General features: G+C 42.8%; 1 protein-coding gene across 2 annotated transcripts in view; it reads left to right on the forward strand.

Annotated features, from left to right (window-relative positions):
• PILRA (paired immunoglobin like type 2 receptor alpha) overlaps positions 1 to 21,526 on the forward strand; it is a 142,698-nt gene extending 121,172 nt beyond the window's left edge. Inside the window, exons 9-11 of one of the 2 annotated variants that reach the window (XM_040415191.1) lie at positions 200 to 283; positions 3,178 to 3,261; positions 21,149 to 21,526. In XM_040415191.1, coding sequence (XP_040271125.1) covers positions 200 to 283; positions 3,178 to 3,261; positions 21,149 to 21,271 — 291 coding nt within the window. In that variant the 3' untranslated portion in view covers positions 21,272 to 21,526. The remainder of the gene's footprint in view (positions 1 to 199; positions 284 to 3,177; positions 3,262 to 21,148) is intronic. The other variant, XM_040415192.1, reaches the window with a different exon arrangement.
• Positions 21,527 to 24,235: the final 2,709 nt, after the last annotated feature.

The raw sequence follows: 24,235 nt of genomic DNA on the forward strand, positions 1-24,235 counted from the left end.
ATGGACGATGCTATGTTTAGTCAGCTGTGAGAGGGCATCCGCGGACCCAGGTATCGGACCCCCACAAGAGACTAATAGGCCAGAGAGTAGGTCATCAGTATATAAAATCTCAGAAAACCCTTTTTATTAGAGCTCAGCTTAGACATGTATGAGTGTTTTTATGTTGACAGACTATAACTTTGATATAATTAATTTTCAGAGCATAGAGAATAATCAAGCAGCGGAGTGTACGGAAGAAACAAATGAAAATGAGATGCAGGGAGAAAAAGATGAACCGGAAAATGTAAGTACCAGAAGATGCATCTTGCAGTAAACCTACCAGAAGGCTCCTTTCTCTATTTACTCTATGTAAAAACACATTAACGCAAAATTGCGCAGCCATTGACTGCAATGATTGGGCTTGGCCATGGGCAGCTAGCCACACCATGTGGTCCCAACTTAAAGCTGTTCAGGAACCTTGTACTTTGGTAAAAGTATTTCTCTTGAATTCTTTCTCCCTCTGTAGTATCCCATAGGTAAGCAGTTGCCTGGAATCCAGCAAAAAAAGACTAAGGATGCATAGGATCAATGTGACAAACCGAACCTCGCAGCCCCGTCTGACATTACACTCTGTGGTCTCCTTATGCTGCTGCCTTTTCACCACTCTGTGGTCTCATGCTGCTGTCACCTCACCACTATGTCACTGGGCCACTCTGTGGACTTCTCATGCTGTTCCCACCCTCTCCACTCCATGACTGGGCCACTATTTTGCCTATTTTGCCTTTTTGGCCTGGTTGCCATCATCATTTATTTGACCCTTCTTCTGATCTGTCAGAAGGAAAGAAAAATGAGACGCATAATGGATCCTGTCTATGTAGCAGCTGTAAGGCCTGTATGACATGGTCCCTATTTTACATCAGAATTGGCTTATGATTTGGAAGCCAAAAGAAGGAGTGGGTACAAAACACAGAAGACATGCAAATATTCCATTCGTGTGTCATCTCTGTTTTGGATCCACTCCTGTGAAGACGGAGGCTCAACAGACAGGATCCGTTTTTTGGGGGTTGATGTTCTGATGGATCAGAGGAAGGGCAAAATAATCAGTGACGTCAAGACAAACTTACTGTTGACACCCTCTCCACTCTGTCGAGGGGCTCTACTTGTATAAGCGTTTAATAGAACAGGTTCTATAGAAATCTATGTGGAATCAGCTGACGACGGTGTAAAAGGAGTGCGCTTTTTCACGCTATAGTAGGATCTTGGACCTCTGCATGGTTCTTTATACCTGGTGCTAACATTGACCTGTAAGGCTGAGTTCACACCTGAGTTATTTGGTCAGTTTTGGCCCCGTGACTGCCCAAATAAGTGACATGTGCAGTGATTCTAAGATCGACGCCTGTCATCTGCATGTCATACTGACTCACAGTATTATTTCACTACCACAGCAGACTCCCTATGAGTGTTACTGCAAGGCACAGTGTTCTACACCACTAAACAGGCTCTCTGCAGCCAGGAAATAGCTGTTTTTTAAACTCGATTCTCCTCTAATAAATTCGGATCAAATCAAATCTTTTCGTAAAATTCGGCGAACCGGCCAATGGAATTTTTAAAAAAATTCGCTCATCTCTAATATCAACCAATCAGATTTCACCTTTAATTTTCCAAGGGAGCTAAAAAAATTGAAAGGTTGATTCTAATTGGTTGCTATGAGCCAGTTTTCCTTTATACCAGTTTTGATAAACCTCCCCCAATATGTTTAAAACAATCATTATCCGTAGGCTATAATAACTATGTTTTTTTTTTTTTTACTGCACTTTGTGAGTGCAATAGTTTAGTGCAATATTTAATATATTCTTTTTTAGCAGTATACTGACATATACCAGTCATTCTAAAGCTGCCCATACACAGTAGTCTTTTTTGGCTGAACTAACCGTAGCGACCTGGTGCCTCCCCTGTAGTGAAGTCCAGATCCCTGTATAAGGGATAAAGAGTGATTAGCATGGGACCGCCAGGATAAGTCTTTTGAATTAGCCCTAAGCTAAGGCTATAGGTTGACACAGTGGTTCAACCCCCACTGCCGTAAAAAAAAGTTTTAGGCGGTTGTGGAAAAAATACTTCCAACTAAGAATTCTTTCAAAAATAGAACTGTAAATGTTTTGTTTTTATCAATTAACAAAATGTAAAGTGAATGAAAAAAAGAGAAATCAAAATCCAATCAATATTTGGTCTGACCACCCTTAGCACTCAAAACATCATTGGTTCTTCTAGGTACACTTTTGAAGGAACTTGGCTGGGAGGTTTTTTCAAACTTCATCTTTTGTGGATGTAGGCTTGCCACATTTCTTCTGTCTCTTCATTTAATCCCAGGCAGACTAGATGATGTTGAGATCAGGATTCTGTGGGGCCATATCATCGCTTCCAGGACTCTTTGTTCTTCTTTTAGCTGAATATAGTTCTTAATTACACTGGCTGTTTGTTTGGGGTCATTGTCCTGCTGCATAATAAGTTTAAATTTAAACTATTAACACTTCTAGTTCTGAAAGCATTATTACTTTGCAGCATTTTTTTCCCATCTGCTTAATTTTGCACAACATTGTAAGTCAATGAGCCCTTCTACGATTTAGGTCTAGGTAAATTTGTTGAAAAATAAGATGAAAAATTAATTTGATACTTGATGTTAAACCTGTTACAATTTGAATAAATAAGATGCCCGTCTTAACCAAAATTTTTATTGAATGTCCGAGACCCCCAAAAAAGTAATACAGAGATTTTATATACTGATGACCTACAGTATCCTCAGGATAGGTCATCAGTATCTGATCGGTGGGGGTCTGACACCTGGGACCTTCGCCCATCAACTGTTTGAGAAGGCACCAGCACTTCTCTGAGCACCGTGGCCTTCTCTCTACTTATCCTAGGCCAGTGATGACACGTTCATGTGTCACGTGGCCCAACAGCAGCTCAGCCACATTCAATACGCGATACCAAGCACATCCGCTATACAATGGACGATGCTATGTTTAGTGAGCTGTGAAAAGGCAGCAGCGGACGCAGGTATTGGACCCCCACCAGAAACTGATGACCTATCCAAGGATAGGTCATCAGTATATAAAATCTCAGAAAACGCTTTTTATTAGAGCTCAGTTTAGAGTTTTTTATATGTTGACAGACTATAACTTTGATATAATTAATTTTCAGAGCATAGAGAATAATCAAGCAGCGGAGTGTACGGAAGAAACAAATGAGAATGAGATGCAGGGAGAAAAAGATGAACCGGAAAGTGTAAGTACAATAAGATGCATCTTGCAGTAAACCTACCAGAAGTCTCCTTTCTCTACTTGAGAAAAAGATCCTTAGTGTGAAAAAAACTTGAATGCAAAATCGCGCAGCCATTGGCTGCAATGATTGTGATTGGCTTTGCCATGGGCAGCTAGCCACACCATGTGGTCTCAACTTAAAGCTGTTCAAGAACCTTTCACTTTGGTAAAAGTATTTTTCTTGAACTGTTTCTCCCTCTGTAGTATCCTTGTACTTTGGTAAAAGCATTTTTCTTGAACTCTTTCTCCCTCTGTAGTATCCCATAGGCAAGCAGTTGCCTGGAATAAAGAAACAAAAAAGACTAAGGATGCATAGGATCAATGTGACAAACCAAACCTCGCAGCCCAGTCTGACATTACACTGCATTGGGATCACACGGCATGGTCCTACTCCCCCTCTCATTAGGTATGGTAGCCAAAACTCCAAAAATCCAATTGGGATCATAACTCCTCACTGGAAGATCATCGGGCGGAAGGTCATCGGGAGGCGGTTCTGGTGCCAATGCATCCGGCCTGGTCCCTGGTACATTTGGCCACCCGTTCTCCATATTTCCTCTTCCCTGTGTCGTACAAGCGAGGGACATCCAGGTGAACATCCGGCTCGGTCCCGCGATCCCAAAGATGTAACCGGTATATAGCTAAGACGTATGTGTCACGCTCGTGTGTGGGAGGAAAACACCACACCGAGCATAGGAGGGAAAGGGGATACCGGAATAAGGTATGGGAACTAGGGAACACTACTGCCAGTGCCCAGTGCCACCACTCATATCTGGTGTCACAGTAGCTTGTATTTAAAAAATAAAAACAATTTTTTCACTGTAATCTAATTGCAGTTGCCTTCAAGCGTGTGTGTCAGGCCTACAGCGTGTACTGTGCCCACAACTGCCAGTGCCCAGTGCCACCACTCATATCTGGTGTCATAGTAGCTTGCATTTAAAAAACAACAACAATTTTTTCACTGTAATCTAATTGCAGTTGCCTGCAAGCGTGTGTGTCAGGCCTACAGCGTGTACTGTGCCCACTACTGCCAGTGCCCAGTGCCACCACTCATATCTGGTGTCACAGTAGCTTGCATTTAAAAAAAACAAAAAAAAATTCACTGTAATCTAATTGCAGTTGCCTGCAAGCGTGTGTGTCTGGCCTACAGCGTGTACTGTGCCCACTACTGCCAGTGCCCAGTGCCACCACTCATATCTGGTGTCACAGTAGCTTGCATTTAAAAAAAAAAAACTATTTTTTTACTGTATTCTAATTGCAGTTGCCTACAAGCGTGTGTCTCAGGCCTACAGCGTGTACTGTGCCCACTACTGCCAGTGCCCAGTGCCACCACTCATATCTGGTGTCACAGTAGCTTGCACGCATAGTACAACTAATCGGAAAAAAAAAATGACAGGCAGAGGCAGGCCACCTCGCAGGGGCCGTCGTGGTCGTGGTGCTGTGATTTCCTTTGGCCCTAGAATAATGCCCAGTGTTCAGAGGCCACGTACCCTGAACTCGAAAAGTTCTGAGGACATAGTTGACTGGCTAACACAGGACACCCAATCTTCTACAGCTTCCGCTCGGAACCTTGACGCACCATCCTCCTCCAGCTCAGCCTCGGCACCTCTCAAGTTACCACTCGCCCGCCTGCCACCACCACCAACACAAGCACCACAGCTGCTTCACTTGATATGTCAAGTTATTTACACATCAGTTGGAAGAAATGAGTGATGCGCAACCATTATTGCCAGAGGATGTAGATAACAGGGATATGTCTCAATCAGGCAGCATTACACACATGGACGTACGGTGTGATGATGATGATGTTGTACCCACTGCTGCTTCCTTTGGTGAGTTGTCAGATACAAGTGAAGCGGTTGATGATGACGATGTGTCCGTGGATGTCACGTGGGTGAAGGGGCTTGCCTATCACAGTGAAGCGATCACCTCTATGAGTGTGTTGGCAATGGCAATGTTGGCACACCCCAGATGAGATAAGGTCGCTGCTTCATTGTGAACAGACCAAAAGTGATCGGCTGGATAATTTTACATAGAAAAAACATTAATTTTCTTTGTGATCATCTAAGGTGATCATTAAAGCCTACTAGGCCAACAATGGGCCCACACTGCAGAATTATTGTTTTCTGGGTCACTTAACTGTCACTGAACTACCTCAGCACGACCATAGGCTTTGAAAAACCGCCATCGACTGCAATCTCCCAAACGTGCGCACGAGCACAGTCATCACTACACCAAGATTGACGCATAGAGGAATAAAATTTATGTCATGAGTGTGTCAACTATTGACAACTCTTTGCGGTTGTCTAAACTCTATTCCATACACGTCCCCTGATAGGGGATGTAACAGGGATTAAACTGATAGGAATAGTACTACTTAACATACCACTCATGTCGGGTAGCACAGTACATTGCACGGCGCACGCGCAGTGCCCCAAATTGGAAGTAAGAGGACCAACCAAGCATTTTTTTCCATCTCCCGGTTCCTAAAATCTATTCCTTACACGTCCCCTGATAGGGGACGTAACAGGGATTAAACTGATAGGAATAGTACTACTTAACATACCACTCATATCTGGTAGCACAGTACATTGCACAGCGCACGCGCAGTGCCCCAAATTGGAAGTAAGAGGACCAACCAAGCATCTTTTTCCATCTCCCGATTCATAAAATCTATTCCATACACCGGCCCCTGATAGGGGACGTAACAGAGATTAATCTGGTAAGAACAGATTTTTTTAATTTAAAAAAAAGAGGACAGCCTCTGCGGAGCTGGGTATTTTTTGGCCGCGTTACTGAACGCTCATGCACAATGGCTGTAGGCTCATGCGTCCTTTTGCGGAGGTGACAAACCTGGTCAGTCAAACTCAAGGCAACATCATCGACCTCATCCCATATGCGTTTTTTCTGGAGCGTGCCCTGCGAAGAGTGCTGGATCAGGCCGTTGATGAGCATGAAGAGGAAGAGTTGTGGTCACCATCACCACCAGAAGCAGCCTTGTCGTCGTCGATTGCTGGACCTGCGGCAACACAGAGAGAGGAGTCTGAAGAAGAGGAGTCAGAGGAGGAAGGTGGCTTTGAGGAGGTGGAAGACCAACCACAGCAGGCATCCAGGGGGCTTGTTGTCACGTTTCGGGGACCCTTGGTGTTGTACGTGGCTGGGTGGAGGAAGAGACCTTCAATGATGTCAGTGAGGACAAGGAACGAGATATGGCTAGCTTGGTATCCAACCTTGTGCAAATGGGGAGCATGCTCATTTGCAATCAGACAATAGCAAAAATCTGTCTAACAAATTCCTTACCTGTTTTGAAGCACAGTGTCTGAGTAGCCACCAAAAACACAGCTGATTTTCTGCTGTTTTGAAGCACAGTGTCTAAGTAGCCACCAAAAACTCAGCTGAAGTTCTGCTACAGTGGAAAAGCTCTAAGTTAGTCTCCTGAATATCTCAGATGCACTTAGTAATGCTGCACTTTGAGAATGCTGCAAGCTATATGACGGCTTGGGACTCTCCACCTCGGCTCAGCACAAGCCATCAGTTCTCTGAAAGGTGCACAGTCCACCACTTGGAAAGGGAGGGACTGCATCACCAGCAACTTGGCCAGGAGCACATTCAGCTTCTGTGCTGTTGGATGAGTGCACACATACTGTTGTATCTTGGCAATCATAGGTGATCTATTGCTGACGGAATTACTGACGAGGAGTAGGAGAAGGAGCAGGAGCATCAGGACCAGCAGATGATGGGAAGGACAGACAGCTCCCGTCGGCTGAGGTGGTGGAGCCTTGACTGCCTGAAATCAGGTGCGTGCCACTGGGTAATGCAGCGGTTGCTCCAGCAGGCTAGACCACCACATCGGATTGACAGTTCTTTCAGGCCACTTTATGGTGATGCTGCATATGTTGACGCAGGGCCGTGGTGCCAACACCCTCGCCACGCTTCACCTTCTGCCCACAGATTCAGCAAATGGCCATGTTTACCTCCTCCGGCAGCTTAACAAAAAGCTGCCACACTGCCGAGTAGGTGATTTTACCCCCAACACTCCGCACTGACTAACTGCTACTGCCGCTGCTTCCGTGAATCCCTGCACCACTACTTTCTGGGCAGGTAAGCTCCTGTGAAGCTGGTGGTCTACTCCAGGAATGTTTGGCTCCCAACCTCCCACTGCTGCCACCCTGCAGACTCCCGACCACGCTAGCGACTTGCTGGCTCTGACACTGCCTCACGCGCAAGCTGCCACCTTCTTATCCCCATGATAATTAAGCACCTAATTCACCTGGCTCCCAAGTGCAATAAGCTACATCATCATCGAGTACTATCTGCATGTCGCTGATGTCCTCCTCAACGGACTCTGGGTCCGAGCCTGACCGCTCTCAACACCAGCTCCCGTGCCACTCTCCTCATTACTACTTGCCCGCCTACCGGAGGAAGCAGCGGATATCTCCTCCACATCTTGGCTGGGCAGTAGCCTCTGACTGTACTCAAGTAGCTCGTCCTAGCTGTATAGTGGAGCTGAGCCCACAGCATATAATACTTGTCTGGCTGAGGGAACAGAAAAGGACAGAGGCAAGGTGAGGCCAGGTGAGGGCACAAGACCTGCTCCCGGGCCATGCCAACTAAGGAACCCACAAACCCACTGACTTTTGGCTGGGGGTGTCTGATGTCAACCATTCAAGAACCGCTGGGTTGCTGGTCAAGACACGTCTACTAGATGACACCGGGAGCTTAGGCCTCTCGCTGCGACTCCTGCTGCCATGCCCAATTACTCTGCTGGGACCTGCGCCTGCGCCAAAAACATTTAGGCCTCTGCCCCTCCCCTGTACAGGACCTGGCACTTCTCTGTCTGAAATACTGTTAGATCAAATAAATAAATAAATAAAAAGGAAAAAAATAAATAAAATAGTCTGTAATTTTCTCACTTCACCACACAACGGCTAATAAGCCTTTTTTCCCACTAATAGATGCCAAAGAAGGCATCTAAAGAACATATAAATGCACCGCTGAACGGCAAGTAGACCCTTATTTTTTTTCCACTTATACACTTCCCAAAAGACTTTGGAACATATAACTGCACCGCTAAATGGCAAATAATATACATTTTTTTGCCACTAATACACGCCAAAAAAGGCTTTAGAACATGTAACTGCACCACTGAACGGCAAATAGGCCTTTACTTTTTTCCACTTATACACGCCACAAAAGGCTTGAGAACATACAGTCCTGATCAAAAGTTTAAGACCACTTGAAAAATGGCAAAAAATCATATTTAGCATGGCTGGATCTTAACAAGGTTCCAAGTAGAGCTTCAACATGCAACAAGAAGAAATGGGAAAACACACAAAAAATGGAGTGCTACCACACTATTATCCAATAAAAAATTAAATTTTTTTTATATCTCAATAAAAAATAACATACAATACATGAATATCAATAAGCAGGGACATGACACAGTCATACATCACCCTGTCAGCAAACCCCTCATGATGAATACTCAATAATATACCCCCTTCATCTATACTCAATGGAACAAAATTCCTAGTCTATGGTCAAGCAAAAGGGGTATGCAATACAAAAAGCCAATCTCAAATACAGGTAAGCCTCCCTTACAACTGATGGCCACAGTAACAAGGGCTCAAACCGCATGGGTCAAAAAAGCCGAGGGGTGCACAAAATGAAGGTAGGACATACCGATGTAGCAGGGGCTGCTGGCAGGGTGAAGGCGCTCCTCAACGCGCGTTTCGCGTATACTTTGCTTCCTCAGGAGGAGTGAGACAAAACATTTTTTGAGCATTCAATTTAATGAAAACAACGAATAAACTGAAACAGGCTGTTTTTTCAGCTGAACAAAAGTTTAGGACCACACCTCCAAAAAAAAAACTAAACCCCCCGAAAACATAAATCCAACTTCCAAACATGTACTCAGTAATGAGTAGATCCGCCGTTATTGTTTATCACTTCAAAAATTAATTTTGGCATGCTTGATGCAAGCGTTTCCATGAGGTGAGTGGGAATATTTCTCCAAGTGGTGAAGACGGCCGCACGAAGGCCATCTACTGTCTGGAACTGTTGTCCATTTCTGTAAACTTTCCATCCATCCCCAAAGGTTCTCAATTGGATTTAGATCAGGGGAACACGCAGGATGGGCCAAAAGAGTGATGTTATTCTGCTGGAAGAAGTCCCTTGTCCTGCGGGCATTGTGTACTGTAGCGTTGTCCTGTTGAAAAACCCAGTCGTTACCACACAGACGAGGGCCCTCAGTCATGAGGAATGCTCTCTGCAACATTTCGACATAGCCAGCGGCCGTTTGATGCCCCTGCACTTCCTGAAGCTCCATTGTTCCACTGAAGGAAAAAGCACCCCAGACCATTATGGCGCCCCCTCCACTGTGGCGCGTAGAACACATCTCAAGTGGGATCTAAATTGTCATGCCAGTAACGTTGGAAACCATCAGGACCATCAAGGTTAAATTTTTTCTCATCAGAGAATAAAACTTTCTTTCACCTTTGAATGTCCCATGTTTGGTGCTCTCTTGCAAAGTCCAAACGAGCAGTTCTGTGGCGTTCAAGGAGATGAGGTCTTCGAAGACGTTTTTTGTTTTTGAAGCCCTTCAGTCTCAGATGCCGTCTGATGGTTAAGGGGCTGCAGTCAGCACCAGTAATGGCCTTAATTTGGGTCGAGGATCGTCCAGTGTCTTGACGTACAGCCAATTGGATCCTCCGGCTCAGTGCCGATGACATTTTTTTGGGTCTTCCACTTGACTTTTTTGGTCCATAACCCTCAGGATTATTTAAGGAATTCCAAATGACTGTCTTACTGCGTCCCACCTCAGCAGCGATGGCGCGCTGTGAGAGACCCTGCTTATGCAGTTCAACAACCCGACCACATTAAAAAAGGGAGATTTTTTTGGTGTTTGCCATCACAACGTGTGACTACCTGACAGAAAATGACAATGAATCCACATCTTTGCACAGATTTGGTCTTTTAAAGGCATGTGGTCCTAAAATTTGGATCAGCTGAAAAACAGCCTGTTTCAGTTTAATTGTTATTTTCAATTAATTGAATGCTCAAAAAATGTTTTGTCTCACTCTTATTTCTTCTTGTTGCATGTTGAAGCTCTACTTGGAAACTTGTTAAGATCCAACAATGTAAAATAAGATTTTTTGCCATTTTTCAAGTGGTCTTAATCTTTTGATCAGGACTGTATAACTGCACCACAGAACGGCAAATAATTAATATTTTTTTGCCGCTAATAGACGCCAAAAAGAGTTTTAGAACATATAACTGCACCGCTGAACGGCAAATAGGCCCTTACATTTTTTCCATTGATACACGCCACAAAACGCTTTAGAACATATAACTGCACCACAGAACAGCCAATAATATATATTTTTTGCCACTAATACACGCCAAAAAGGGCTTTAGAACATATAACTGCACCGCTGAACGGCAAATAGGCCCTTACTTTTTTCCACTGATACACGCCACAAAAGGCTTTAGAACATATAACTGCACCTCTGAATTGCAAATATATATTTTTTGCCACTAATACACGCCAAAAAGGGCTTTAGAACATGTAACTGCACCACTGAATGGCAAATAGAGATGGCCCGAATAGTTTGCCGGCGAATAGTTCCCGGCGAACATAGCTTGTTCGCGTTCGCCGCGGCGGGCGAACATATGCGATGTTCGGTCCGCCCCTATACATCATCATTGAGTAAACTTTGACCCTGTACCTCACAGTCAGCAGACACATTCCAGCCAATCAGCAGCAGACCCTCCCTCCCAGACCCTCCCACCTCCCGGAAAGCATCCATTTTAGATTCATTCGGAATCTGCATTCTCAGTGAGAGGAGGGAAAGTGCTGCTGATTCAATAGGGAAAGCGTTAGCTAGGGCATTGTTCTGTGTCCACAGACTCATCTGCTGTAAGGACAGCGTCCTGACAACATCCCAAAAAGCCCTTTTCAGGGCTGGTACATCAGTCTGCTTTTTTTTTATATACACATATATTGCAGTTGCCTGCACGTGTGTGAGAGGCTGCAGGCTCAGTCACAGACAGTACTGTGTGCACACCATTCATACAGGGTGTGACAGAAAATACCTTGCAGATAAAAAAAATTCTATTTAATTTTTTTCTGTGATCTAATCCCATTTGCAAGCCCGTGTGTGTCAGGCCCACACAGACTGTATTGTGGCCACTGGCTAGTGGCTAGACCTCCACTTATACTGTTACAGGGTGTCATTTACTCACAAATACCTCGCAGATAAAAAAAAATTCAAAAAATCATAATAAAGTCTCTTAATAGTTTATTAGAAATAATGCAGACAATTTAACCACTTTCCGTCAGCCCATAGGATATAAACGTCCTATGGGTGGACCTCTATTTCTGAAAGCACGTTTTAAAACGTCCGTTCAGAAACATCAGTCAGTGACAGCAGGACAACCCAGAGAGAAGGCAGGGACAGTTCCCAAGTGTCCCTGCCTTCTGGATCGCTGCAGACACAGCGCTCACCGAGCACTGTGTATGCAGAGCAGGAAGCGCTATGCGCTTCCTGTTCCGGCCCGGGGGTCATCTGACCGCCGGGACCGGAGAGTGCAGGAGCTGTGTGAGGTCTTTCAGAGACCTCGATCAGCCCTGCTCTGAGGCTGTACAGCACTGTATTATGCTGTACAGCCTCTCTGGGGGTTGCATTTCTTCTGTAACTACGGCTACTATGTCAGCCCCAGTTACAGGAGAAATCAACAGTGAAAAAAAAAAGAAAAAGTGAAGAAAATGTCCCCCAGAGGTCTTGAATGCCCAAGTAAGGAATAATTTTTTTTTTAAAAATAGAAAAAATAAAATAAAATAGACATATTTGGTATTGCCGCGTCCGTAAAAACCAGCTCTATAAAAATATCACATGATCCTAACCCCTCGGGTGAACACCGTAAAAAAAAAAAAAAAAAAACTGTGTCAAAACAAGCAATTTTTGTCACCTTACATCACAAAAGGTGCAACACCAAGTGATCAAAAACGCGTATGTCCCACAAAATGGTACCAATAAAACCGTCACCTCATCCCGCAAAAAATGAGCCCCTACATAAGAAAATCTCTCAAAAAATAAAAAAAACTATAGCTCTTAGAACATGGAGACACTAAAACATCATTTTTTGGGTTTCAAAAATGCTATTATTGTGTTAAAGTGAAACAAATAAAAAAAAGTATACATATTAGGTATTTCCGCGTCCGTAAAAAACAGCTCTATAAAAATATCACATGAGCTAACCCCTCAGATGAACACCGTAAAAAAAAACAAAAAAAAACTGTGTCAAAACAAGCAATTTTTGTCACCTTGCATCACAAAAGGTGCAACACCAAGTGATCAAAAACGCGTATGTCCCACAAAATGGTACCAATAAAACCGTCACCTCATCCCGCAAAAAATGAGCCCCTACATAAGAAAATCTCTCAAAAAATAAAAAAAAATATAGCTCTCAGAACATGGACACATTAAAACATAATTTTTTTGTTTCAAAAATGCTATTATTGTGTAAAACTTTAATAAATGAGAAAAAGTATACATATTAGGTATCGCCACGTCCGTAACAATCTGCTCTATAAAAATGTCACTTGACTGAACCCCTCAGGTGAATGCTGTAAAAATAAATAAATAGAAACTGTGCTAAAACAACCAATTTTTTGGTCACCTTGCCCCATAAAGTGTTATAATGAATGACCAAAAAATCATATGTACCCAAAAATAGTACTAATAAAACTGGAACCTTTTCCCCTAGTTTCCAAAATGGGGTCACTTCTTGGGAGTTTCTACTGTAAGGGTCCATTAGGGGGCTTCAAATGGGACATGGCATCTAAAAACCATGTGAAGTTCCTTTTCTTCTGCGCCCTGCCGTGTGCCCATACAGCAGTTTATGGCCACATGTGGGGTGTTTCTGTAAACCGCAGAATCTGGGTAATAAATATTGAGTTTTGTTTGGCTGTTAACCATCGATGTGTTAAAGAAAAAATTGGATTAAAATGGAAAATCTGCCAAAAAAGTGAAATTTAAAAATTTGATCTTCATTTTCCTTTAATTCTTGTGGAACGCATAAAGGGTTAACAAAGTTTGTAAAATCGGTTTTGAATACCTTGAGGGGTGTAGTTTCTACAATGGGGTCATTTATGGGGGTATTCACTATGTAGGCCCCACAAAGTGACTTCAGACCTGAACTGGTCCTTTAAAATGTGGGTTTTGGCAATTTTCTTAAAAATTTGAAGAATTGCTTCTAAACTTCTAACCCTTCTAACGTCCTAAAAAAATAAAATGACATTTCCAAAATGATGCCAACATAAAGTAGACATATGGGGAATGTTAAGTTATAAATATTTTATGAGGTATCACTTTCTGTTTTAAAAGCATAGAAATTGAAATTTAGAAAATTGAGAATATTTTGACTCAAATTTATGACTATCATGAAGTACAATGTGTCACGAGAAAACAATCTCTGAATGACTTGGATAAATAAAGGCGTTCCAAAGTTATTACCACATAAAGTGAGATATGTCAGTTTTGCAAAATTAGGCCTGGTCAGGAAGGGGGCAAATGGCCCAGATGGGAAGTGGTTAAAAAATCCCCATCAATTCCAATACAAAGCAAGTACAAAGCTCAGAACTAAATTATTACAGGATGTCGTAATGGTTTGTTAATTCGACAATGGTTAATCAATTCGACACACGTCCCCGGATAGGGGACGTAACAGGGATCAAACTGATAGGAATAGTACTAGTTAAGACACCACTCATATAGGGTGTCACAGCACATTGCTCCGTGCACGCGCAGTGCCCCAACTTGGGACTGAGTAAGAGGACCGACCAAGCTGCTTTTTCCATTTCCCGGTTCCTAAAATCAATTCATTTTGGTGTATCAGAGTTTGGTCTGTCACTGTGAAGGCAGTGACAGACCAAAAGGCAATCCCACCCTGATATGGGACATAACAGGGATTAAACTGATGAGAATAGTACTACAGAAAATACCACTCATATCGGGTGGGGCAGTAAATTGCACGGCGCAGACGCAGTGACTGTGGCATGGATTCAAACAAAGGGGAGGGAGCCAGCATTTTTTTTAACTATCTCCCCGTTCGAAAAATCTATTTAATAATTTGACCCCAGATTGGGGACGTAACAGGGATTAAACTGATGAGAATAGTACTACAGAAAATACCACTCATATCCGGTGTGACAGTAAATTGCACGGCGCAGACGCAGTGACCGTGGCGTGGATTCAAACAAAGGGGAGGGAGCCAGCATTTTTTTAACCATCTCCCCGTTCGAAAAATCTATTTAATAAATTGACCCCAGATTGGGGACTTAACAGGGATTAAACTGATGAGAAGAGAGAACTACAGAAAATTCCACTTATATCGGGTGGGGCAGTAAATTGCACGGCACAGACGCAGTGACCGTGGATTTAAACAAAGGGGAGGGAGCCAGCGTTTTTTTAACCATCTCCCCGTTCGAAAAATCTATTCAATTCACCTTTCCGGGACCCTTGGTGTTGTACGTGGCTGGGTGGAGGAAGAAACCTTCAATGACATCAACGGGACATGGCTAGCTTGGTATCCAACCTTAATCAAATGGGGAGTTTGCGGTTGGGCAAATGGACTGTTTGCGGTTGTTTGGGGTGCATTAAAAGGGGAGTTTGGTCTGTCAATGTCTGTGAAGCAGGCGTAACCCTTACACTACCTGATCGATACAACATCATACCTGATCGTATACACACACTGGATGTTTTAAACCACGTTGTTCAAAAAAAATTGGATTGTTAGCTGATTTATGCCCTTTATGGATTAAAATCCAACTCTGCGTCAACTACATAATTTTCCATGGGAGTTTTGCCATGGATCCCCCTCCGGCATGCCACAGTCCAGGTGTTAGTCCCCTTGAAACAACTTTTCCATCACTACTGTGGCTAGAAAGAGTCCCTGTGGGTTTTAAAATTCACCTGCCTATTGAAGTCTATGGCGGTTCGCCTGGTTCGCCCGTTCGCGAACATTTGCAGAAATTCGCGTTCGGCGTTCGCAAACGGAAAATTTTATGTTCGCGACATCACTAATGGCAAATAGGCCCTTACTTATTTCTACTTATACACGCCACAAAACGCTTTAGAACATATAACTGCACCACAGAATGGCAAATAATATATTTTTTTTGCCTCTAATACATGCCAAAAAGGGCTGTAATTTTCTCACTTCACCACACAATGGCAAATACTTTTTTTGTGCCACTAATACACGCCAAAAAGGGCTTTAGAACATATAACTGCATGGCTGAAGGGCAAATAATATATATTTTTTTGCCACTAATACACGCCAAAAAGGGCTGTCATTTTCTTACTTCACCACATTTTCTGCCTTCATACACATTCACACAGTGTGCAGTCTGACATTTAGCATAAACCATTTCTGTCTTCCAAATAAGAGGACTGTTCTTTGTAGTCTAACTTGTTTGTTGGTAAAACAGGATTGTTGATTGGTAAAACTGCAAGCATACAAATAGCATGTATAAGTATAAAGTATAGAATAGCATGTACTATAACATTTGCATTAACACTGAAAGCACATGGTGAAATGGCTGCCTATACATATGATTACATGTCTAGCTAACAGTAGTAACAACTCCCCAGTAGTAACAATTACAACTTTTTGAACAGCTCTGCATAACACAGTGTCCCTTAAATTAAGGTAGTAATCTCTCCAGAAATGCTTATACAAGGATGGTGGAGTTTAAGGAGATATGCAAAAGGACAGGTCTGCCTGTGTCCTGGAGACAAAGTATAATACAACTTCACACCGCTAGATGGTGCTATAACCACACTAACCACTTGAGAAATACGGATCGAATTCCACTTCGTCAATTTTGATTCCCTCATCTCTATGGAGATCCCATAATGATGCCTATATGCGCAGAACTGTAATGTAGTAGAAATGGTCAATAATTAGTCTATAGGGAAAGCACAAGTAAAATGCTAAAATGCTAACTATTCCCATGCCGACCTAGTAAAATAATGTAATATAGTCAGTGTCAAAATTGGCGTATTTCACTGGAATAAATTGGTACACGGTATACGTTCCACCTATTAAATTATATCACTGTAGTTTGGAACGCTATTTTGCTGCTAAAACTAATATTTTATTAATTCAAAAAGGGGGAAGGGGAAACTACCTATATTAAAATTCTAGGACACCATCTAACCAGTATAAAATCGATGAAGTGGACCATATGAGACCGCAAATGCGGTGCATATAAATGTAGATGGGGTCACTGGAAATGCCGCAACTAGTGCTATACTAAAGGCTGAATCATAAGGCCATGAGGCCGTACTAGATCCACTCCACCAGAAGTATGCACTGTGGCGCGGTCAAGGTGCTCTGAACCATTGCCAGCTAGTGTGGCCCTAGGCTAAAGTTTAATCAGTTAGGACTAATCCGTTGATAAACATCTACCTGCAGAAGCCGACCTCACTGAAACCATCCGTTCAGGTTGAATCAGATGTCTGAGTGTCAGCCCTGCAGGCACGAATCAAGGGACCTAGACTAAGCTGGATAGAGCAGAAAAGCCTGATTGCATGTACTCATCAGCTGCAGAGGGCTGGAATCCACAGACCTCAACTGCAATGTGAGCGCGTTACAGGCACTGTAGACATTAGTTCATCCCCACAACACACTCGACGCGTTTCGCCATACTCGGCTCGTCAGGAGCATAGTTCTGTGGGTATTTGGACAAACAATCAGAGCTGCTAAGCCTCCATGACAGAGGCTGCAGCTGTCAGTACGAGGTGGCCGAACGCGGCCGCTCAAGTGCACGATATATAAGGAGAGTCCTCCTCCCCTGTGCTGAGTCACGCCTTCAGGACGGCCAATGAGAAGGTAGGAGGCGCGGCACCGCCGCATCATCCATCCCGCCCCCATTGGTCCGCCCCCTCTGTGAGGCGGGCCCAGATGAATGTCACAACATTCATACACTAAAGACAAAGTTGATACATACGGCGACTTGGTAATCCGACAGCATGGTATAGCAGCCGTAGGAACAAGGATTATAAAGCGGTCTCAGGTATGTTATGTAAAAGACGTCATTCAGTTGTGGTCAGAGTATCGCTGCAGGGTCATGGAAAAGACCCTGTGGCATTTCTCATCATGGGCGATATCACAACGATCAGGTCAATATGTAATGTGATGGTGAGCCCTGCATAAATAGGGTTGGGATGTGATATGGTGTGTACAACCTGTACTTAATAAATACACTCCCATACCCCTGCTATCATTGTGGCCCTATTAAGCGCTCTAAGAATCACATTACTGATGGCCTCCTGACAATAATGTCTAGTGATCCGTATTTATGAGGCACATGCATCACGGAGAGATAATATTACTCCTGATGTTCCACCTGTTGCACTCTTTAGGAAGGAATATTTTACCTGTTACACTCTCTTTCTAGAGAGTGTAACAGGTAAAATATTCCTTCCTAAAGAGTGCAACAGGTGGAACATCAGGAGTAATATTATCTCTCCGTGATGCATGTGCCTCATAAATACGGATCACTCTCTTTCTAGAGAGTGTAACAGGTAAAATATTCCTTCCTAAAGAGTGCAACAGGTGGAACATCAGGAGTAATATTATCTCTCCGTGATACATGTGCCTCATAAATACGGATCACTAGACATTATTGTCAGGAGGCCATCAGTAATGTGATTCTTAGAGCGCTTAATAGGGCCACAATGATAGCAGGGGTATGGGAGTGTATTTATTAAGTACAGGTTGTACACACCATATCACATCCCAACCCTATTTATGCAGGGCTCACCATCACATTACATATTGACCTGATCGTTGTGATATCGCCCATGATGAGAAATGCCACAGGGTCTTTTCCATGACCCTGCAGCGATACTCTGACCACAACTGAATGACGTCTTTTACATAACATACCTGAGACCGCTTTATAATCCTTGTTCCTACGGCTGCTATACCATGCTGTCGGATTACCAAGTCGCCGTATGTATCAACTTTGTCTTTAGTGTATGAATGTTGTGACATTCATCTGGGCCCGCCTCACAGAGGGGGCGGACCAATGGGGGCGGGATGGATGATGCGGCGGTGCCGCGCCTCCTACCTTCTCATTGGCCGTCCTGAAGGCGTGACTCAGCACAGGGGAGGAGGACTCTCCTTATATATCGTGCACTTGAGCGGCCGCGTTCGGCCACCTCGTACTGACAGCTGCAGCCTCTGTCATGGAGGCTTAGCAGCTCTGATTGTTTGTCCAAATACCCACAGAACTATGCTCCTGACGAGCCGAGTATGGCGAAACGCGTCGAGTGTGTTGTGGGGATGAACTAATGTCTACAGTGCCTGTAACGCGCTCACATTGCAGTTGAGGTCTGTGGATTCCAGCCCTCTGCAGCTGATGAGTACATGCAATCAGGCTTTTCTGCTCTATCCAGCTTAGTCTAGGTCCCTTGATTCGTGCCTGCAGGGCTGACACTCAGACATCTGATTCAACCTGAACGGATGGTTTCAGTGAGGTCGGCTTCTGCAGGTAGATGTTTATCAACGGATTAGTCCTAACTGATTAAACTTTAGCCTAGGGCCACACTAGCTGGCAATGGTTCAGAGCACCTTGACCGCGCCACAGTGCATACTTCTGGTGGAGTGGATCTAGTACGGCCTCATGGCCTTATGATTCAGCCTTTAGTATAGCACTAGTTGCGGCATTTCCAGTGACCCCATCTACAGTTATATGCACCGCATTTGCGGTCTCATATGGTCCACTTCATCGATTTTATACTGGTTAGATGGTGTCCTAGAATTTTAATATAGGTAGTTTCCCCTTCCCCCCTTTTTGAATTAATAAAATATTAGTTTTAGCAGCAAAATAGCGTTCCAAACGACAGTGATATTATCAAAATTGGCGTAGAATAACAGTGCTCTTCTGCACCCAATTGCAGCCTATTACCATCTTCCCCCCATTCCTATACAACCTATAGTGATTCCAGGGAAGTTACAGAAACTTTCTTTATTGACCCTATGATGGGAAAACAAGGAGCTTTTCTTTAGGTTTAACTCCTCTTTCCAGTCACATACTGTTACTGTCATATCTTATATGTAAAGCCTCCAGTGACCCTAGGGGGTCCAGGAACTTTTGATGCTATCATCCCTCTTTGGGGATTCAGGACTTTTATCTCATGTTATCACACTTATCATTCATAGTTTGTGTTATCTCTCCCCCTGGTGGCCCTATTGTGGAAAATAGGAATTTTTCTTTATGTTTATCTGCCAGTCAGGGGAATGTCAGCTCCAGTAAGCAGGGAACCAGGGGAGCACGGCAGGCCAGACAGGTGCTGGTAGTGGGAGACTCCATTATTAGGGGAACAGATAGGGAAATCTGTCACAAAGACTGTGATCGCCGAACAGTGTGCTGTCTTCCTGGCGCTAGAGTTCGACACATTGCGGATCGGGTTGACAGATTACTGGGAGGGACTGGAGAAGATCCAGCAGTCATGGTCTATATCGGAACCAATGAGAAAGTTAGAGGTAGGTGGAGAGTCCTTAAAAATGATTTCAGGGATTTTGGTCAAAAGCTTATGGCAAGGACATCAAAGGTAGTATTTTCTGAAATACTGCCTGTACCACGAGCCACACAAGAAAGGCAGCGGGAGATTAGGGAGATTAACAAGTGGCTCAAGAACTGGTGTAGGAAGTAGGGGTTTGGGTTCCTGGAGAACTGGGCCGACTTTTCTATCAGCTACAGGCTCTATCATAGGGACGGGCTGCAGCTCAATGGGGAAGGGGCAGCTGTGCTGGGGAGAAAGATGGCTAGAAGGTTGGAGGAGTGTTTAAACTAGGGACTGGGGGGGAGGGAAATTACATTATAGGAGGGGAAGATAGTGCAGATAGAGACCAGGGGCAAGGTAGTGGGACTGGGGGAGGAATGGAAGGAGGGACTAGAACAGTTCAGAAGGAAAGGTGTGGGGTAAAAAATATACATAAACCTCTCAAATGTATGTATACTAATGCCAGAAGCCTGACTAATAAAACTGGGGAGCTAGAATTAGTGATGTGTGAGGAGGACTATGACATAGTGGGAATAACTGAGACATGGCTGGATGATAGCTATGACTGGGCGGTTAATGTACAAGGTTACAGTCTGTTTAGAAAGGATCGTCAAAACCGGAGAGGGGGAGGGTCTGCCTTTATGTAAAGTCCTGTCTAAAGCCCACACTCCGTGAAGATATAAGTGACACCATTCCGCAGATAACTGACAGGAACTGAACCTAAAAAATCCCATTGATTATGATGGGATCCGTTAGGTTTCTGTTTGAAAGAACTTTTTTTAGCGGAGAAAAAAGTCCTACATACAGGATTTTTCGCTCTGCTATTTTTTATCAGTTCTGTGACAGAGGCTCTGAAGAGGCTCTGAACGGAGCTGCCGACGCAGATGTGATTGTAGCCTAAGTGTGTTTACGTGTAATAGTTGATGCATAGCTATATACCTGGTAGAATTGAAAAAAGACCTAAGTTTAATAGAATTAGTGACACAATTCTAAAAATTCGATTTGGACTTTCAACCCAAATTTTTCAAACAATTCTGATTCTTGCAAATTTGGATTTTGTGTGATTCGATATAGGAGAATCAAGCAGAGAGAGACTGTTTTTCTAGGCAATTGGAGCACTTTCAATTCAGGTTGAATTTACATTATTTAGAACTGACTCAAATCAGATGGCCGAATTGGACCCAATTTTAAGAAATTCTTTAATCTGTGTAACCAAGTGATTTATTTATTATGTCTTCATCCCGCCATTAAAACACGCTATATTTTACTATCTAGGAGAACATTCTCTATTCTGAACTAAACAAAACCAAACTGCAACAAAGAAATCCAGCGACATACCAAAAGCCGGAAGAAGAAACTGTGTACGCAGCCGTCGTCAGTCCAGATTCAAGGAAATAAGAAGACACAGAAATGGGGACTGCAAGGGATGAGATTTTTAAGACACCAGATTATATTTCAAGGATTTAAAAAATTGTTTGGTGTTTTATATGAAGCAGATTAAAGTTTGTCTTACTGCAAAAGGTTAATAAATCTCTTTAAAGGCTACGTACAGTACACCTTCGGAGGCAATTTTTTTTAGGATTACATTTTACACATTTGGGGCTAAAAATCATTTTTTAAATTGGTTCTTATTAAAAAAATATTGAGCCGTTCTGTCACGAAGGGTTAACAGTTTTTCTAGCTGTGTGAATCCAAATTTTGACTTTCATTTTGTGCCGGTCAACTAAAAGCCCTTATCTGTAAATTACTAAAAGGACTGAGAGCAGAGATAAGGAGATGTTAGATTAGCTGGCTGACGGACCAGAGAAAAAATTAAGATCCTGCTAGTAGAGCATCTCAGCTTTGTACATAGAAAAGTGTTCCATATTTGTAATAAAGACCAATTTAAAAAATGATTTTTAGTTTAAAATGAGTACAATGCAATCCTTAAAATAATTAGCCTTTTAATTTCTACTGCCTTTCACAAAATATATGTACAATCAGATTACTATTATTAATTTTACTAATTTCCATACATTTCATACACAAGAAGTTAATCCTTGTCTCTATAAATTATTTATAATAATTTCAGTTACATTTATACAACTGTATTTTGGTCTGTGTCCAATCTGCATTTTTTGCAAGTTGCACGCGGACCATTTGGTGACATCACTCTTCTACACTATTGTCTATTAGGCTGTAGCTAAAGCCTGTGGTGGCCATGATGTTACAACAGGTATGAGCCACTAAACTGGCCGCATAGGAAATGCTGTGAATGCCAACCATTGCACATGGGAGTTGGGTGTAGTTTCTATTCTAGCTAACAAGTAGCATGTACCTACGTTTCTCAGTTGACATTATCATTGGGCCAGTATGGTCTACAGAGTAGAGGACAATGGGGGTGATGTAATGGTTGTAAATCTTTTGGGGAGATATAGAGCTCAATTGAACTAGCTGAAAGCAGAATTTTATATATTGTTTTACCCTGGATTTACACTCTCAATACAAGATCAATACTGGAGACACCGTTCTAATAGATGAGGATCTAAAAAAATTGAGCTTGACGTCCCTAGCAGCTAATCATCCACAGAAGATCAATAAATAACAGATAGCGTTATGAATGCGTTAAATGGTCTTTGTACTTTGCTCAAGAAACCATATACAGCCGTATCTTACCAAGCCAAGAATTGTATGTGAACCCTTTAGAATTATATGGATTTCTGCTCAAATTGGTCATAAAATGTGATCGGATCTTCATCTAAGTCACAACAATAGACAATCACAGTCTGCTTAAACTAATAACACACAAAGAATTAAATGTCACCATGTTTTTATTGAACACACCATGTAAACATTCACAATGCAGGTGGAAAAAGTATGTGAACCCTTGGATTTAATAACTGGTTGAACCTCCTTTGGCAGCAATAACTTCAACCAAATGTTTCCTGTAGTTGCAGATCAGACGTGCACAACGGTCAGGAGTAATTCTTGACCATTCCTCTTTACAGAACTGTTTCAGTTCAGCAATATTCTTTGGATGTCTGGTGTGAATCGCTTTCTTGAGGTCATGCCACAGCATCTCAATCGGGTTGAGGTCAGGACTCTGACTGGGCCACTCCAGAAGGCATATTTTCTTCTGTTTAAGCCATTCTGTTGTTGATTTACTTCTATGCTTTGGGGCGTTGTCCTGTTGCAACACCCATCTTCTGTTGAGCTTCAGCTGGTGGACAGATGACCTTAAGTTCTCCTGCAAAATTCTTGATAAAATTGGGAATTAATTTTTCCTTCGATGATAGCAATCCGTCCAGGCCCTGACGCAGCAAAGCTGCCCCAAACCATGATGCCCCCACCACCATACTTGACAGTTGGGATGAGGTTTTGATGTTGGTGTGCTGTGCCTCTTTTTCTCCACACATAGTGTTGTGTGTTTCTTCCAAACAACTCAACTTTGGTTTCATCTGTCCACAGAATATTTTGCCAGTACTGCTGTGGAACATTCAGGTGCTCTTGTGCAAACTGTAAACGTGCAGGAATTTTTTTTATTTTTTGAACAGCAGTAGCTTCCTCTGAGCAGTCTGAGCTGTGCTCTTGCAGTCATCTTTACAGGACGGCCACTCCTAGGGAGAGTAGCAGCAGTGCTGAACTTTCTCCATTTATAGACAATTTGTCTTACCGTGGACTGATGAACAGCAAGGCTTTTGGAGATACTTTTATAACCCTTTCCAGCTTTATGCAAGTCAACAATTCTTAATCGTAGGTCTTCTGAGAGCTTCTTGTAAAAAAGCAAACCCAGAACTGGTGTGTGTTTTTTATAGTGCAGGGAAGCTGTAACCAACACCTCCAATCTCATCTCATTGATTGGACTCCAGTTGGCTGACACCTCACTCCAATTAGCTCTTGGAGATGTCATTAGTCTAGGGGTTCACATACTTTTTCCACCTGCACTGTAAATGTTTGCATGGTGTGTTCAATAAAAGCATGGTAACAATTAATTATTTGTGTGTTATTAGTTTAAGCAGACTGTGATTGTCTATTGTTGTGACTTAGATGAAGATCAGATCACATTTTATGACCAATTTGTGCAGAAATCCATATCATTCCAAAGGGTTCACATACTTTTTCTTGCAACTGTTTATGTATTTTTTTTTATGTTTTTGCTGATTATTGCAGCATTTTTAAGACCATTTTTAGCATTTTTATGCAGCCAGATGTTACTTCAAAATTTGAAGAGCATGATGAAATACACTATAGAAAAAGGGTTTTTCATGGTATTTCTGAATTGCTTTCAGACATTTTCAGAAGTTTATTTCTAAATTGCAGCATATTATAGCTAGAGTGTTTTTTTATGGGATTTTTCCCAGATGCTCATCTAAAGGAGCTGAA

Source organism: Bufo bufo, chromosome 1 (genome assembly GCF_905171765.1).
Source record: "Bufo bufo chromosome 1, aBufBuf1.1, whole genome shotgun sequence".
NCBI classification, from domain to species: Eukaryota; Metazoa; Chordata; class Amphibia; order Anura; family Bufonidae; genus Bufo; species Bufo bufo.